This window comes from Eulemur rufifrons, chromosome 4 (assembly GCF_041146395.1).
Source record: "Eulemur rufifrons isolate Redbay chromosome 4, OSU_ERuf_1, whole genome shotgun sequence".
Taxonomy (NCBI): domain Eukaryota; kingdom Metazoa; phylum Chordata; class Mammalia; order Primates; family Lemuridae; genus Eulemur; species Eulemur rufifrons.
This window is the reverse complement of record NC_090986.1, coordinates 20,125,472-20,143,085: the sequence shown is the minus strand read 5'-3', so window position 1 is coordinate 20,143,085 and position 17,614 is coordinate 20,125,472. Positions and strand designations below refer to the sequence as shown.

General features: G+C 41.1%; 1 protein-coding gene across 1 annotated transcript in view; it reads right to left on the bottom strand.

Annotated features, from left to right (window-relative positions):
- Positions 1 to 10,199, bottom strand: part of UBAC2 (UBA domain containing 2) — a 175,446-nt gene extending 165,247 nt beyond the window's left edge. The window contains exon 1 of the mRNA XM_069467057.1: positions 10,119 to 10,199. Within this exon, the coding sequence (XP_069323158.1) occupies positions 10,119 to 10,149 (31 nt within the window). The 5' untranslated portion in view covers positions 10,150 to 10,199. The remainder of the gene's footprint in view (positions 1 to 10,118) is intronic.
- Positions 10,200 to 17,614: the final 7,415 nt, after the last annotated feature.

The following is a 17,614-nucleotide window of genomic DNA, read 5'->3' as shown; positions in this document are numbered from 1 at the left end:
TACAATCAGGACTAACCAGACTGAAAAGAGAGTCACTGTCTTACTTCTGTTTCTGTGGTATCTACACACACCATCCAGTCATCCCCAAGAGTGTAAGTGCCACCAAGTAGGCATGACAGCCAGGCCTCAAAACCCATCCCCAAACCCACTCTTCTCACATACTTTCTCACAGCCATTCACTCTACCACCCTAACTGGAAAGAAGGTTTGGCCCCCAAAATAAAACCTGAGAAAATCTCTCCAGTTAAAGAGGGCAATCTGCTTAAGGAGGACACTGAGGGGGTTGGAGGTCTGAGAAAAAGTAGGAGAGAGCTTAGGGTAATTTCAAACCTCCAAAGATTGCAGCTGGGGATGACAGGGATAGATCGCAGCTGGGGATGACAGGGAATGGAAGAGGATGGAAATAAGAAGGGCAGCTCCGTTCAGGAGTAAAATTCACAGAAGGACCAAGCCCGCATAACTTCTACAGCTGCAGGGGGTTCTTGCAGTCCTCTGCCCACCACCACCTGCTCTCCACCTCTGCACCTGTACAGAAACCAGCCTAGTCATTTGTCCTGCATACTTGAACAAAGCCTACAGTCACCCCTGCCATTTAAGTTTTGGGCGTCTTCAGGGAAAAGATCTACCCACAAACAAAGAGGAAACCCACACGAGGTACTTAAGAATCCAGTCATTCAGTACCATACAAGATTGGCCAAGCAAAGATTCAGAAAGTTCACCATCTGTGTCCTTCTATGAAAAAAGTTTACTCCAGGAGGGATGCCAGGAAAAACAAAAATAAAGAAGATGCCAAGAATGATGCAAGATTCAATAAACAGCAGTAGTTGAATGTGAACTTAAAGTCATGAAAACATATCAAAAGAAATTAAAGAGACTCTTTGGAGCAGCACAGGTTTTCTGAGCTAGGGCTCTACTTCTTTCCATGACTCCAATCACAAGCCATGGTTCTGCAATAAATATACAATCATAATAATGTTAGTATAGTTATTGGTTTTGACTTTCTATATAAAATCAACCTATAGACAAAACGTGGAAGGCTTAATTACCATTACAGAACAGCCTATAAACACACCAGTGTACATATAATACATAAATTAGCAAGTATAGAAGAGAGGTATACATGTTTCTGGGCTAATTATTTTCACAGGAGAATTCAGTGATTGTGCCAAAAACTGATACAGCAAAAACTAAGCGTTCTGTCCATGATTTAAAATTATTAATATAAAGGTAATCACTACAAGTGGTAACCAGACCAAAACTGAAAGATGAATGGCCAATAAACACAAAAGAGAAAGAAAGTTCACTTTCCCAGGCATTCAAGGAAATGCAAACATCATTTTTTCATCTCTCGATTGACAAAAATTACTTTAAATTATCATGATCAATCATTACAAGAGTTTGGTGAAGAAGATACACTCACTCCTAAACTGCTGAAAAGCTAAAATGATACATCTTTTCTGGAAGGATTTGGCAATATAGATCAAAAACTTTAAGATACTCCTACTCTCCAACCCTATAATTCCACATTTGGAATAATTTAAAAATTATTTAGTAATTACTAAATTTAATAATTTAGAATAATTTAGAAGAATAAGCAGTAAATTATCAACAATGGTTATCTGGGTAGAGGAGAATTACGTAGGCCTAGTACTTTGTACATTATATATAATATTTGTGTAATTTTTGAATTTTTTTCAGCAAGCATATTTCAGTTTTATAAGGTAAAACACAAATAATGTTAAAAGTCAGCTTTGAAGATTATTAATGACATGGGGTAAATTCATCTAAGAAGATTAAATGAATAAAGCAGAATATAAAACTGTGTCTAGTCCCAACTTTGCTTTTAAAATGTTTATAAACATACACACATAAAGGAGGAAAAAACTTACGCAACAGCAATATGTATAAAGAAATGGAATTTTATGTTTCTTCTTCTAACTTATCCCCAATAAGTCTTAGAAACAGAGAATAAATAGAGAATTAACAGATTTCTTTGTTGCAGGGCTGCCACAGGCCTTTGAAGTGTTAATCTGCATTGTCAATGTTAAACAATATAGCCAACAACACTGTTGGTCTACTTGGCTACAGAATCCTTTACAAATATTAGGGCCATGTGCTTTCCACTGTATCATGCTACACTGAAGGGGCTAAATTGACCGGGAAATAACTGAGAGCAATGGAAATATAACTTATAAATTCTTAGGGAAAACATCTGGGAAAAAGAATCATGATTTAATTAAGGGTTACATTTTAATGTAATTATAATTCTCAACTATACTCATAATTTAAATAAGGGTTAAAACTTCAAGAGCCCTTCATAGTACCAGTGTTCCATAAAGCACACTACAAAAATTGCTAGAGTAAATTATCTACGAGATATGCTTTATCAAGTTTCACTTATTAAAATTCTATGGAAATGCATTTTTAAAGTAGCTTGATATAAGGTAGGCTCCCCTTGCATTACTAAAACTGATATTAAGACAAGTTGAAATGGAAAAAGTTGGAAAAGGAAAATAACTCGATGAGGTGTGGGAGGAGCATCCACAAATAAAAATAACTATAGAGCACTAGCTACTACAAAAAGATCCTAATTAGGTCATAAAACATCTCTACTAAAAGCAAACTGGACCTTGGTTCTGATGTGGGAACAAAGAGGGAGACCTGTGGATTGAAGGCCACCAGAAGGAACGTGGCAGAGCACACGAATAGGCAGCTGCCACAGTCCCAAGGGGAGGAATGAAAAGCAACTTGCCAGGACACAATGCTGCTTTCCACGGCTGGGACACAGCTCTATTGCCAACCTGAGCTACTCTTCTCATCATGTGCCTGTGAGAGATATGCAGAGATAAACTTCTTTCAGGCCGAGAGGCAGCAGTGTGCAACACAGAATGCGGGGCCAGGGTGTCTGGGTTCAAACTCTAGTCCTGCTCCTCACTACCTATGTGACCTTGGGAAAGTTCCTAAATTGTCTGTGTCTCAACTTCCTCATTTGCAAACTGGGGAGAATAAACATACCTATCTCACAGGGCTGTTCTGAGAATTAAATGAGTTAACTTATGTAAACTGCTTAGAACAGTGCCTAGCACACACTGTTTTATACTAACAACTCACACTTACTAGTTCTTGATTGGAAAAGTATAAGTGCACAGGCCGGGCGTGGTGGCTCACTCCTGTATTCCTAGCACTCTGGGAGGCCGAGGCAGGTGGATTCTTTGAGCCCAGGATTTCAAGACCAGCCTGAGCGAGAGCAAGACCCCGTCTCTACTGAAAATACGAAGAAATTAGCTGGACAACTAAAAATATATAGGAAAAATTAGCCGGGCATGGTGGCGCATGCCTGTAGTCCCAGCTACTGGGGAGGCTGAGGCAGGAGGATTGCTTGAGCCCAGGAGTTTGAGGTTGCTGTGAGCTAGGCTGACGCCACAGCACTCACTCTAGCCCGGGCAACAAGAGTGAGACTCTGTCTCAAAAAAAAAAAAAAAAAAAAAGAAGTGCACAGATATGTAGAACTTTCATTTAAATTATGTTCCTTTTTCCCAGATGGTCATCCTAAGGCTTACAAGATATATTGCTACTGTCATTTTCCATTAAAGGGACTAAATTGACATAAATTTAGTCCCTTTAGTGTGGTGTGATACAGTAGAAAGAGTACAGACTTTGAAGGCAGGCAAATCTGGGTCAAATCTCAGCTCTTCCATGTACTACTAGCTATGTGATCTTGGACAAATTATTTTCTGAGCCTCAATATACTTATTTTCGGGAGCTGGGGGGAAGCATAACAATATCTGTCCTCCTAGAGCTGCTGTGGAAATAAATGTAATAACTTAAGTAACTTAAGTAAAGCAAACTTTCCTCCCTTAAACTACTGGTAGAGTTTTAAATTGGTACCAAATTCCTCTGGGTTGGAATTTGGCAGTATGCACCTAAAGTTCTAATACACTTTAACTTTCTTTAACCCCTTGTAATATCTGAAAATTAAGATGCTCAGTATTACTATAATAGAAAAAAAAAGAAGAGGAGAAACAACCTAATTCTGCAAGAACAGTATATTAGGGAAATGCTTATGACAAAGGTAAAAAACAGAATACAAAAAGAATACATACATAGTCATTATGATTACATTTTAAAAGATTCTGTTGAGTGAAATAAAAGTTACAAAATAGTATTTAGTGTGATAAATTTATTCTTATTTTTTGATTATTCATTTTTGCACTAGAAAAAGTATAAACTCTAAAATGTTAATAAATGCCATTTTATTTCTTCCTAGTACTTTTCTGCATTTCAGAATTTTTTTTATGAATATGCACTCATTTTAAAATAACAAAAATCAGTTACTTTAAAACAAGAACATGAAAGTATAGAAGATGAAGAAAATTAATGAAATGCTAATCGTGTTTTTTCTCTATTTTCCAAACTGTCTATAGCGTCTTTTTAAAAATTTTTTATTGATACATAATAATTGTACATATTCATGGAGTACATGTTATATTTTGATATAAGCATATAACATATAATGATCAAATCAGGGTAACTGGGACATGATTTACCTGAAACATTTATCATTGCTTTATGTTGGGAACATCTGAAAACTTCTAGCTATTCTGAAATATAATAAATTATTATTAACTATAGTTGCCCTATTGCACTATTGAACACTAGAACTTTTTCCTTCTATTTAACAGAATTACCCCTTCCCCAACACCTCTTCGTTACCCCTTCCTGCCACCCTTACCAATCTCTAGTAGCCATCATTCTATTCACTACCTCCTTGAGATCAATTTTTTTAGGTCCCATATATGAGTGTGAAAATGCAATATTTGTCTTTCTGTGCCTGGTTTATTTCACTTATAATAATGTCCTATAGTGTCTTAATTTTACATTTTTTAAGGCATCCTCCCTTAAGCTTGTCCCTCCCTGGTTAATGTTTATCTCTCTTTCTTGGCTAAAATTTATGAATAAATAGTATATTACTTGGTAGTTTCAAGAATACAGTCCCCCAAAACTTAAGAAATACAGGGAATAGCTTGTCCCTAAGAGTCAAGCTTTCAAGGCAGCTATGCAGGGTTTGGGCAAGCCACGCCTGATTAGAGCAGAAGTGCATAAACTCTAAAGTCACCCTTAAAGAAGCCATCCAAATGATTCTTGGCCAGCAAAACAGAAAACTAAAACATGATAAAATTGGGAGTTTCCACTCAGAGACCAAAATACAAGGGTTGCTGCCTACCAAAGGGACGCTCCACACCAACATGCTAAATTTACAAAGTAAATGAATGCAAAGCAGTCCCAGGACTCTCAGAGTTCTCTCTGCCAGACTATGGACATAGAGCAGGAGTGGAATGTGAGAGTTCTCTATTTGGAAGACAGGACACTAGGAGGAAGCTTTGTGGAGGGAACCACTGGAGTGCAGAGCACAGCCATGCCCTCACAGCAAACTGCGTGGGGGTCTCAATGGTCCTATTCCATGAGCTAAGTATGCGAGCCCTCGAGCTGGTACTAAAGAAAGCTGATGCAGCCTGAGTAGTAAGTCAGGGGGAGAAGCCATGCTGCCCACTGGGACACAAATGCAAGCCAGGGCAAGGGATACACAGTTCCAGCGGAGCCAAGGTGGGCCACACGCAAGAGCCAGCAGAGAGATCATATTTGGTTCAATCCAACAGTGCCCCCAAGCAGGCCAAAAGGACCCCAGCAGGAGGAAATTGTAGGTAGCTCTAAGTTCCTTGGCACTGAGGAAGAGTCACCAAAATAAATCAACCAAAATACAGATACATGGAGGTCAAGGGGGTAGCAGGTATGGGAGTCTGTAAGCGTCTCTGAAGAACCCACTAAAGCACCTGCAGGATGAAGAGTCAGCTTTAACCATGTGCCAGGCTCAGGGAGCCACAGAAGAACTAACCAAGTTCCTCACCATTCCTTCCTCTTCCTATTCCAGCCAATCTAGAATCTGGTGAGGTCAGACATAGGAAATCTGCAGGAAAGAGTAGAACAAAAAGCAGCAGAAGCCAATCACACCCCATTTTGAGAGCAGGTGGTTGCCAACTACAAGTCTTAACTGGGAGAAAGTGGGAGGAAAAGTCTTTCCTTTTAATGGAGACTGAAGTGCTGATTAATACATTGAACTGAGTACTTTTAATTTTTAAATTGAGCCTATGTTTCAAGACTTCTGTTACCTAAGATCACCACCACAACTTGCATGGATGTGTGATCTTTTATTTACTACCAAATCCTGAGAAGCTAGGAGAATGGCTGGCCCATAGGACTGAACATTAAGTATCCAATGAATTCAATGAATCAAAGAGTGAAAGGAAAGTCAAGAGACCTTTTCATAAAGGCAAAAAGCTTCCCCAACTGAGTACACTTTAAAGAGACAATGAGAGTCAAAATTAAACATTTACTTTATCATCCCCACAAGTTATGTATTCAACACCTTGAATGCATATTTAAGGAAGAATATGTCAGTAAGAACAGGGTCTGTTCCTCCCTGAGAGCACAAAAAAAAGAGCCACAGTGGTAAATGTTGTTGTCCATTTCAGCATTCTCCTGGGGACAGAATTCAGGTTCCTGAGGCCGGACCTAAGCTGAAATGAAGGTGAGGGATGCAGACCCTGAATCACCCCAACAGTCCTTATGGCTCGCCTGTCTCTACAGGGAATGACCACTCACACCACAGGCTGACACCAATGGACCTTCAGTTCATCAAACTTCTCTAACTGCATCTAACCCAAGTCTCCCAAACAAATGTTTGAGATCAAACAACAGTTTCACTCAGAGCAGCTTTAGTTGTGTGGAGGGGCAGGAGCAGGCCCCAGCCAGCCTAGAACAGGTGAGTACGCTCCATGAGTACACAAGGACAGAGGTGCCAGGTCTCTGACAGTCTGGATGAGACTGCAACTAGGGCAATAACCTACAGCTTCTAGACTGGATATGAAGAAAGAGATGCCAGAAATGGCAGTAAAAATCCAGATTTCTGATGTCCACATTGGCCTTTCTGAATCTGACCCTCCAGGGATGGGACCCAGGAATGTCTACATTCACAATGTACATGGTTGATTTTTGGCAGCCAGGACACAGGCAGCGTTTGGAAACCACTGCTCCATCACCAGGAGCAATCCTCCAAGTTCACCCCACAGCAATGAGAAGCACACCTGCCTTGGGCGATTTCACCACACACCTCTCAGGAACTGCTCCCTCCAGCCATATCAACAAGCCCCTAATTCATTCCCTCTTGCCTCTCTATCAGGCCCAGCCCAGGCTCTGTCCCTCACAGAGGCCCTCTCCCCCCTATAATACCTGACAAACTCTTACTCATCCCTCAAAAACCAGCTCAAATATCACCGACATTGGGGAGTCTTCTTTAACAACTATGCTTCTCCCCACACCAGCCCACCTCCTGGCAAGAAACCCACAGCACCAAGCACAGCATTTGTTTAATTTCCTTTTTCCCCAATAGACAATGAACTCCTTGAGGGTGGGAATTATACCTGGAATATATTCGACATGCAATTAATGTTGGTTGAGTCCACAGTTACACACTGAATACACTGTGAGGTGAATAAGTAATGGGAACACTTATTAATAAATGGAACAGATGATACATACATTACTCAACATAGAGCCAAGTGATAGCATTGTTCTATATGCAAGGAATCTAAAATAAGTCATGAACACTGTTCCTATGCATTTTTACCCAATCACAATGGCATGACTGGGATCACATTTTCAAAGGAATGGTCACAAATGCCCTCCCTCTCTCTGATTTGCTGCTCAGGCTGCATCAGCTTTCTTTAGTACCCTGAAAACACCCTGCTGTGCCTGTTTCAGAGACTTGGTGCTTGGTGTTGTTCCCTTTCTTCAAAATGAAGATTTTTCAGCAAACTCTGACATGGCTGGCTCCTTCACACCATTTGGGTATCAGCTGAAATGTCACTTTCCCAAATATCTTCCCTGCCCATGCATGCTGAAGCAGTACCGCACCCTAACTTCAGTCGTTGCCATTACCCTCTTATTTTCTCAACATTTATCACTATATGAAATCATACTGGTTCATTAGCCTGCATGATGTTGGTCTCCTTTATCCTGTTTACCACTTTATCCTCTGGACATGGACAGTGTGTGGCTTATATTGGCACTTAACAGACATTTGTGGAATGAATGAATGGGAGAGAGAATGAGAGAGAAAAGTTTAACACTAAAACACCATTATGTACTAGTCACAAAATGTGGGAAATACGCAGGTGGTAGGAAATGGCAGGGATTTCTCCCTTGAAAGAGACTGTTATTTACCACCGATGGGGGAAAGGTCAGGCAGATATATTATCTTCCTTCAGGATACTTAGGATCAGAACTTTGACTACAACTTCTTAAGGAAATCACTTCCCTCTCAGTGGGTAGCTTCACCAGAGAAAAATTTTAAAGCAAGTGCTAGCACACAGACTTGCCAAATGACCTGTCCCATAAAAACTGTGCCCAAACTCCACTGTAAGCATTGTAAACACTGGGGCAAGACTTGTTTATTGTTGCATTACCAGCACCTAACACAGTTGAAAGCCCACAGTAGATGCCCAAAATGTTTGTAAAATGAACACACAAGACACAGCCTTCTGGGGAATTGTCATCTTATTAACTCTTACACTGTGGATGCACTTATTTTAGAAATAGGCCAAGACAGCTGAGGAGGGGGTCCTTGGCCTAGGCCCCTCCTGGGGCAGCAGTGTAGCTCCCAGAATTCAATACTGACCAATCTATGCGATAGGTAATAAAGTATTGCCTTCCCCAGAGTCACCCTGTATCAAATTTGAATACATTTTGGCAATACAATCTAATGACTTATACAGTACGGCAATCAATAACAGAATTCTGTTGACTTTTTAATTTTTATATATATTTTGGTCAACAATGATAGCTCAAAATGCTGAAAGAACTAAAATTGAAGAATTCTACTGCTAATTTCATATCCACTAGCATATGGCTTACTGTGTGATCCCAGGAAAAACACACCGCATTCTTGAACTGTTAGCTTCACTGACAGTAAGAATGGTCTTCATCCAAAGGATAGTTTCAGGAAGATTAGCTAGTAGTTGTAATATACCCCGGGTCCAATACATGAAAGATGCCATAAATTAAGTTAATTATAAAACAAGAGAAATCATAAATATTTAACTCATTTCAAAACCTGAGATGTTGAGAAGTGAGAAAGATTTAAAACTACGCCCGTACCTCTGATACTAACTCACTGCCAGACTAAAACACGTATTCTCAGAAAAAGATTCATGACATTCCCAACAGATCTTTAATATGTGGAAATACTGGACGTGTTTATACTCTGGCAAAGTTCACAACTATAGAGATGCGAAGTATTCACAGTGACAAGCAATTGCAAAATTATAGCTGTTCAAATAGTTCACTGCTGCTGTATCAGTACCTAATCTCAGTGCTGTTAGGTTAAGATAACATCTTACCGAGAGGCAATTAGACATACTCAGTGTCAGTGAGAAAAAGCTGCTTAAAAGGCTATATATATACTTCTCCGCCCCCTACCCGCTGACACTCCAGGAAAATATAGCAACATCCAACAGTAAAGTGTGCGCTCTCTCCAAACGACTTCCTAACTTCCCTCCACTTTAAAGCACTTTAATCAGTTTTTATTTATCGAAAACTCCTCAGAAAGACTGGAGAAGAAACACATCTAAGTAAAACGGAGGGCTCAGTTCTTAAAGCAGAGTTGAAATGTGCATGCGGCGGAGAGTCAGTTCGGTCAACACCCTAAATGAATGGGACAAGGTGACTGCGAAGGGGGCCGAGGCGTCCAGCATCGCCTCCACCCGGACAGCCTCTTCTTTCGGCAACCGGCATGGGGCCGGGCCACGAGAACTGAGGGAACCCAGCCCACCTAGGGCTCACAGACGTGGGCCGGGAATGGGCGGGACTTAGCGCCCACTCGCCCCTCCAGGCGGTACCCGCCGTCCCCCTAGAGCAGGAACCACCAAGGTTCGGGAGCCGGGCTGGAGGGTCGGCCCCCCAACCTCTTGCAAACCCGAGGATCCCCGCTGCCCTCAGCCTCCTCAAGGAGGTTCCCAGGGTGGCGTGTAGGTGGCGGCCAGGATGGCGGTGGCGGGTACTCACAAAGCCCACTGGAGCCGGTGCTGGTGAACATGGTCCCGCCGGGCCAGAAGTCCCCGCGGGGGCCGGGGGAGGGAAGTGGAGATGGGGAGCCCGCAGACTGCGCAGGCGCACTCCCGGCGGGGCGGCAGCTCGGGAGCCCCGAAGCCTCTCGGGGCTGCCTGGCGAGAGGCGCATGCGCGTCCGTCGCGCACTCGCTCGGTCAGCGTCCTCCCTTCCTGCCGGAGAAGGGAAGTGCGTCCGCGGGGGGAGGGGCTGGCCTCGCCGGGGTTTTCAGACGGCTGAGGGAGCCATTTGAAGAAAAAAAAATGGGGTGCCACGGGAGGAGCGGAGGTGTAGCTCCCAGGGGCCGCACACTTGTGGCCCAGTGCCGCCCCACGCCTCGTGGAGCCGCAATGGCAGCGGATTCCTCTGGAACGCGGGCGCTAGGCACTCCTGGCGACCTCTAACCTCTCCCGAGACTGAACTAACACCCCCATCCTGCGCCTTCTGCGCACGCTCAGTTTTTCCGGGCAGTCCCGCAGGCTCGCCCCCGCGCGGGCTGCTGACGGCTCTGAGGGCAGTCAGAAATATAGATCCGATGCCGATGGAAGGGGAACGGGAGCTGGACGTTCCTTTCCGTTGCGGAGAGCGGGGCCGTCCAGCCGCCCCCCTTGTTCCTACGTGGGTCCCGCGCAGGATCCGCACGCCGAGAGCCGAGTGTCGTGGTCCCGGGAGGCCCCACCCCGCCGCGGAGGCGGGTGGCCAGAGGGGTGGGGTGGCGCGGCGAGGCCGACGGAGCCACCGTGCTTCCCTGACTAATTCCTTCCAGACTCAGGCCACGTAATTTTTTTTCCCTGGCAGAATGAAGTTACTCTTTGCTAAAGTCAGGTCGCGATTTTGTAAATGAGTTTGAGCCTGAAAACTAATTTTATATCATGCAGTCGTTAAAAAAGTTTTTCAAAAGTTGATGTAGGAGTAGAGAGTAGGGCCGGGATGGTGGCTCACGCCTATAATCCTAGCACTCTGGGAGGCCCAGGCGGGAGGATCGCTTGAGCTCAGGAGTTGGAGGTTGCAGTGAGCTGTGATGATGCCACTGTACTCTACCAGGGGAGAGGAGTGAGACTATGTCTCAAAAAAAAAAAAAAAGTGGTAAAATAGTGGTTAGCAGGGGCAGGGAGTGGGATTGGGGAAAGGTTGGTCAACAGGTGCAAAGTTTCAGTTGGAAGGAATAAGTTCTGATGTCCTATTGCACAATGGGGTGACTATGATCAACAGTAATGTATACTTCAAAAGAGCTAGAAGAGAGGATTTTGAATGTTCTCACCACAAAGAAATGACAAATGTTTGAGGTGATATGCTAATTTCCCTGATTAGATGATTAAACAATGCATATGTGTCGAAATATTACACTGTACCCCATAAATATGTACAATTATCTGTTAAAAAACATCTTTTAAAAAGAAAAAAATTTTTGAAGACTACTTACTAAGGGGAAATTAACCACACTACATTGCTAAATGAAAAGGACAGGCTACAGCATACTTAAAAAAAAAAATTGCGAGTGCTTTTAAGGGCCGGAAAGTGTGCTAAGTCTGAGATTTGTAGATCAATAAAACACAGTCCCTGCACTTAAAGAGAGGTTCCAGTGGGCCAAATTATTAACATTGATTATTTCTAGAAGACAAAAGTACAGGTGATTATTACTTCCTTCTTTAGGCTGTATTTATAAAGTTTGTTCCCAATCGTGAAGTACATTTTACATTTAACTTTAGGTTCATTTGAGTTATTCTGCAGGAAAGCAACAGTCAAAAGGTCCTTTATGTTTGCAGAAGTTTTTGGTTGGCTACAAAACCTGTAGCCAATATAAGACTTCTCAAAGTAGGTATAGGGACCTGACCTATTAAGGAGATCTAAAAGACCAAAATTATTTTCAATATAATACTAAGACATTTTTCTTTTCTACCTTTATTCACTCACAAGTGTATAATGAAGTTTTCCACTGTACAATTGGAAGAGCTCCGTAACTTTGTGAACCAATATTTTCCAGTTGACCAATGTATGATGTCATGAAATCATGCATGGGTAAAAGATCAATTCAAACTGCAAAGTAAACCAATAAATTTTAGTGTAACCATACAAAAAGATCATTGATAGGGTTTCAGATTCCTCATTGCAACTAATCTTTAAGAAACTACCCATTTGTTAAGTTATGGTATAGTATCAAAAAAGAATATCATCCATATTATCTGAAAAGGCTATTAAAATGCTTCCTTTTCCAACTACTATACATATGTACGTGAGGCCAGATTTTCCTCATATACTTCAACCAAAACAATGTATCACAATAAACTGAGAGAAGCAGATATGAGAACCCAGCTGTCTTCCATTGAGCCAGACTTTAAAGACATTTGCCCAAATGTGAAACAATGTTATTCTCATAATTTTTTTGCTTAAAAAACATGTTAAGATGTAACGGTTATATTATTGTTATTTTTAAATGAATTTCATAAATATTTTTTCAATTTTTCAATTTTAATTTCTATTAAATGATATTGGCAAATACCAATAAATATAAACCAGCATAAACTAATGCTCTGTAGTTCCTGATAATTTTTAAGAGTAAAAGAGATCCCAAGACCAAAAAGTTTGAGAACTGCTGAGATAAAAAACAAAAGTGCTCTAAAGCTTAAAAAACAAAGACAAAAATGAACCCTTCATTATGTTCAATTCTGCAAACATTCTTTGCAACTACTGCAAGACAATATGGTATTGAGACCTTTCTTGGAAGTATTTGCAGTGATCCATACCTTGATTGTACATCAATCCTGCATCCTGAGAACCTGTACGTGTTGACTAGCAAAAAGCTGTAGATTTGTCTTCCAAGGAGGAAGTGTGCACTATGGGCAGGCAGCATTGGCCTCACCTGGAATTTTGTTGGGACTAGAGAATGTCGGGCCCTAACTCAAACCTGTTAAAGCAGAACTGGTATTTAACAAGAGGCCCCAGGTGGTATGAGTGCACATTAGGGTCTGAGATGCACCAGTGCAGTGATTCTTAAGGAGACAATTTAGACCTCCAGGGTACAATATCTGGAGACGTTTTGGGGTATCACAACTTGGTGGGGGGGCACCTAATGGGCACAGGCCAGGGGTGCTGCTAAACATCCTGCAATACAGGGCAAACTCCCACTGTAAAGAATTAATCCTACCCAAAATGTCATCAGTGCAGAGGTTGAGAAATCCTACACTAGTGTAATTCATCCAACCTTTATTACGAAGTCCCCAGAACTCTTAGTGTGTATCATTTGCCTTTGCCTGTATTTCCACCTTTTGTCTTTTCTAGACTTTATTATGAAGAACTAATTCTGTTGCTCACTAGGAATCATCTATTGCCTTGCTGTGTTTTATTGAATCTGTTGTTGAATCTACATCCTCAATTTGGGAATAGTGATACCTTTGTAAGCCTTAGAAGCTATGTGCAATGCAAGGAAATCACCATACACTTGGATAAGCTTTACAGAGGCAAAGGGTTGTCTCCACTGGAAAGACCCAGAAGAAGTCAGAGTAGCCTCTGACTCATAATGAGATAAACTATCACAAATCAACAGTTAACTTCAGCACTTCAGCTTCACAGGTAATGCAGAGTAGCAGTTGTGTCAGTGCTTTCAGCGTATTTTGAAGTAGCATTTATAGAACTTGGTGATTTCATTTTTATTATTACTCATGTCTTTCACTTATTTATAACCAAATTAATAAGGCAACTTATGTGTAACAATGTGTAGACATACACATTAAAATAATAATTTGCTACCTAGCACTGCTACCTATGTACTTTAAGAACATCACTGAGGTCTGGGCACGGTGGCTCACGCCTGTAATCCTAGCACTCTGGGAGGCTGAGGTGGGCAGATCCTTTGAGCTCAGGAGTTCGAGACCAACCTGAGCAAGAGCAAGACCCCGTCTCTACTAAAAAAATAGAAAAGAATTAGCTGGACAACTAAAAATATATAGAAAAAATTAGCCAGGCATGGTGGCGCATGCCTGTAGTCTCAGCTAGTGGGGAGGCTGAGGCAGAAGGATTGCTTGAGCTCAGGAGTTTGAGGTTGCTGTGAGCTAGGCTGATGCCACGGCACTCTAGCCCAGGCAACAGACTAAGACTCTGTCTCAAAAAAACAAAAACAAACAAAAAAACCCATCATTGAGTGGATAAGTTACCCACTCCCTCTGCCTAGTAAACTACTCTCCCAAAATATCAGCTCAAATGTTACCCCTCCCACACTGTAACAAGCACAAGTAGTTACCCCTCTTCTGTGCACCCATCGTACTTGATGCACACCTACATTATAATAGTTATCCCATAGTCTCAATTATTATTTCCATCTTCTATCAAAGGATGAGCCCATAGACAGCAAGGAATGTTTCTCACAAAATGCTGTTTCCTACCCATTTTGAGTCTCTTGATCTAAAGGCATTGTCTTCCTTTAATAAAATAAAACACAGGCTCTCTAAGGTCTTAGTGTCAGAAAGAAAATCTCCAGGCCGTCTTGTTAAAGAAAAAATTATTCATGACACTTGGCAGACAGTAAGGCAGACTTTGTTGGAGTGGTGGGTATGGTAACAGGTAGAAGGACAATGGCAGCAGGGCCTTGTGATGGGGGAGAGGTTAGACTGAACACCGACTCCAGCAAGGACGTATGGGGATTTATAACCAAGGAGCAGGGTGGGGGTCAGTGGATGGAAATTACTAAGGGGAAACAGTAAGGATAAGGGGGGATTCTGGCTAAACAGACCTGACAGGATCCCTGCTGAAGGCAGGCCAGAGTGACCAGATATCAAGGGGAGTCAGATACCAAGACTGGGGGATTTTCTCTAAACTGACAACAGGTTCTTGCTCACACTGGATTCTGCAAAGACAGAGAGGGAAACCCAAGGTTGGGCCTAGTCAAGCAGAAAACTGTAGAAGTCTGACTAAAGTTTTGGTGAAAGGAGAGCGTCCTTGTCAGGTAAGAGAGAAGATTGTTGGCCCAGCATCCCTGACAACAGCCTTTCCCCTAGTTTCACCTGCCGTTAGCAGCAGTGTTCCTTTTGCATAGCAGAGATAGACTGGAATTCTTCCTAAAAATTACTAAGTAGTAGAGGGGACCAAAACCAACAAAAATGAAAATCGTAAGCTTCCAAAGTATCAAGTTATGAACATATGATATCTACTGTGCCTCACACTATAGGCCATATCCTATTCCACGTTCTGGCTCCAAATTCCCAGGGCTTCCAGTCAGCAACCATTTGGGAGAATCAGGAGATAATGACCAATCCTTGGGTAAAGTAGCCTTCATACTGCTTCAAATGTGCTTTCAACATATAATATCTATGAAACTAATACATATTAGAAAATGGGTCGAGAAAGTTTATAAAGAGTAGTTAAATCATTTCAGTGATTTGATAGTATAATAGATTTTTACTCAGCAGGGAGCATTTTGGAAATTCACAGAGGTATTTTGGGTTGTCATAATGAATTGGGGGAAATCACCTGAGGTCCAGTGATGCCAGATATAGTCCTGCACAAAAAAATGAATTATTCTCTGTCCTAAACAAATTTTGACTATCCTGCCACATGCTTATTATGTAGGTAAAAAGCCTGTTTACATATTTTTGAGTCTAGAACCTATTCCATTTTACATGTTATGATCTGAATGTTTGTGTCTCCCTAAATTCATATGTTGAAATTTAATCCCAGTACGGTGGTCTTGGGAGGTCGGTCATCTGTGAGGTGATTAGGTCATGAGTATAGAGCCCTCATAAATGGGATTAGTGTCCTTATAATAAAGGCCCGAGGAGGCAGGCATGGTGGCTCACATCTGTAATCCTAGCACTCTGGGAGGCCGAGACAGGAGGATCGCTTGAGGTCAGGAGTTCAAGACCAGCCTGAGCAAGAGCGAGACCCCCATCTCTATTAAAAATAGAAAAAATTAGCTGGGAAACTAAAAAAATAGAAAAAATTAGCTGTGCGTCCTGGCATGTACCTATAGTCCTAGCTACTAGGGAGGCTGAGGGAAGAGGATCTCTTGAACCTAGGAGTTTGAGGTTGCTGTGAGGTAGGCTGACACCATGGCACTCTAGCCTGGGCCACAGAGTGAGACTCTGTCTCAAAGAATAGAAAAAAGGCCCGAGGGAGCTTGTTTTGCCCTCCTACACGTAAAGATGCAACTGGAAACAAAGAGCAAGCCCTCACTAGACACTGAATCTGCTGATACCTTGATCTTGAACTTCCCAGCCTCCAGAACTATGAACAATAAATTTCTGTTATTTATAAATCACCCAGTTTAAGGTATTTTCGTACATCAACCCAAACAGACTTAGACACAAATAAACTCAATGTGTGCTTTGCAGAGTTTTAATTCATACTGAGTTTTCTAAGAATGCAATTATACTATTTTTGTTGTTATTTGGAACTTAATCAAGATTGTTCACCAATTCAAAAAACCTCACCACCTACAACAACCCTGCTCACTGTATCTGAGTCACCAGTATCTGTTTGTGTTTATAGCTGATAAATTCTTGATGACTCTGTATCTTTTATAAAGATGTATAAATTTTGCCCTTATTTTTTAAATACTACATATAATGTTAAGTATTAAGAAATGGTGTTGAGTATATTCACGTGGATATTTAAATGTGTTCACATGACAAGATATTTTCTCTAATTCATCTAAGAGATGAACCCATCAAATTAAGTGGACACTTTTTAAAGACAGAATTGGCAAAGATAGACTCTTTAGAGATTTAAGGAAAGTTTGAAAACCATAGTATTATCCTTGAAATTTGTTTTGAAGTTTAATCTGAAAGATACAAGGTACCATTTCTTGTAGAATAGCACAAATAACATTCATGGTAATCTAAACAATATTGGGGAAAAATTATTTTTATCAACTAAGAGGTTATTATAACAGTAAGAAACTTAAATAATTTTCTCTATGCTTTTGAGCAATGATATTATATGTAGAACAATCTATGTGAAATCCAAAGCGGTAGAAAATCATCTATGAAATGATCTGCAGTCAGAAGAATCTTTTTTGCAAGTGAATATAAGTAATCTGTATGATAATGAAGCTTTGCTAATTACAAATGTATGATTCATAGAGAATAAAAACATTAAGTGGAAAATTTATTTCCAAATATACAGACAATGGATATAAAGAGTTGTCAAAATTTGTAACTCTTAAAAATTACGTCACAGGAAAACTTTATTTCCTTTTCTAATGTCATTGTGCAACAGCTGGTAACGTGTGTGGTTTATAAACAACTGAAAAGTAGCAATAGCCATGTGAGCAAGTCATTGAATTATTCATTGACAACCTCAGTTACCAGAAATCTTAGTGAAACACCCACAATTTAATGAATATCAGTGCTATTAGTACAATTAAAATCAATACCTTGAATAAGAGGTTATTTTGTAATCTTTGCAATGACTGTGAAAAGGAGTTTGATTGTCTTATCCTATATATGGAATAAGATGGCATT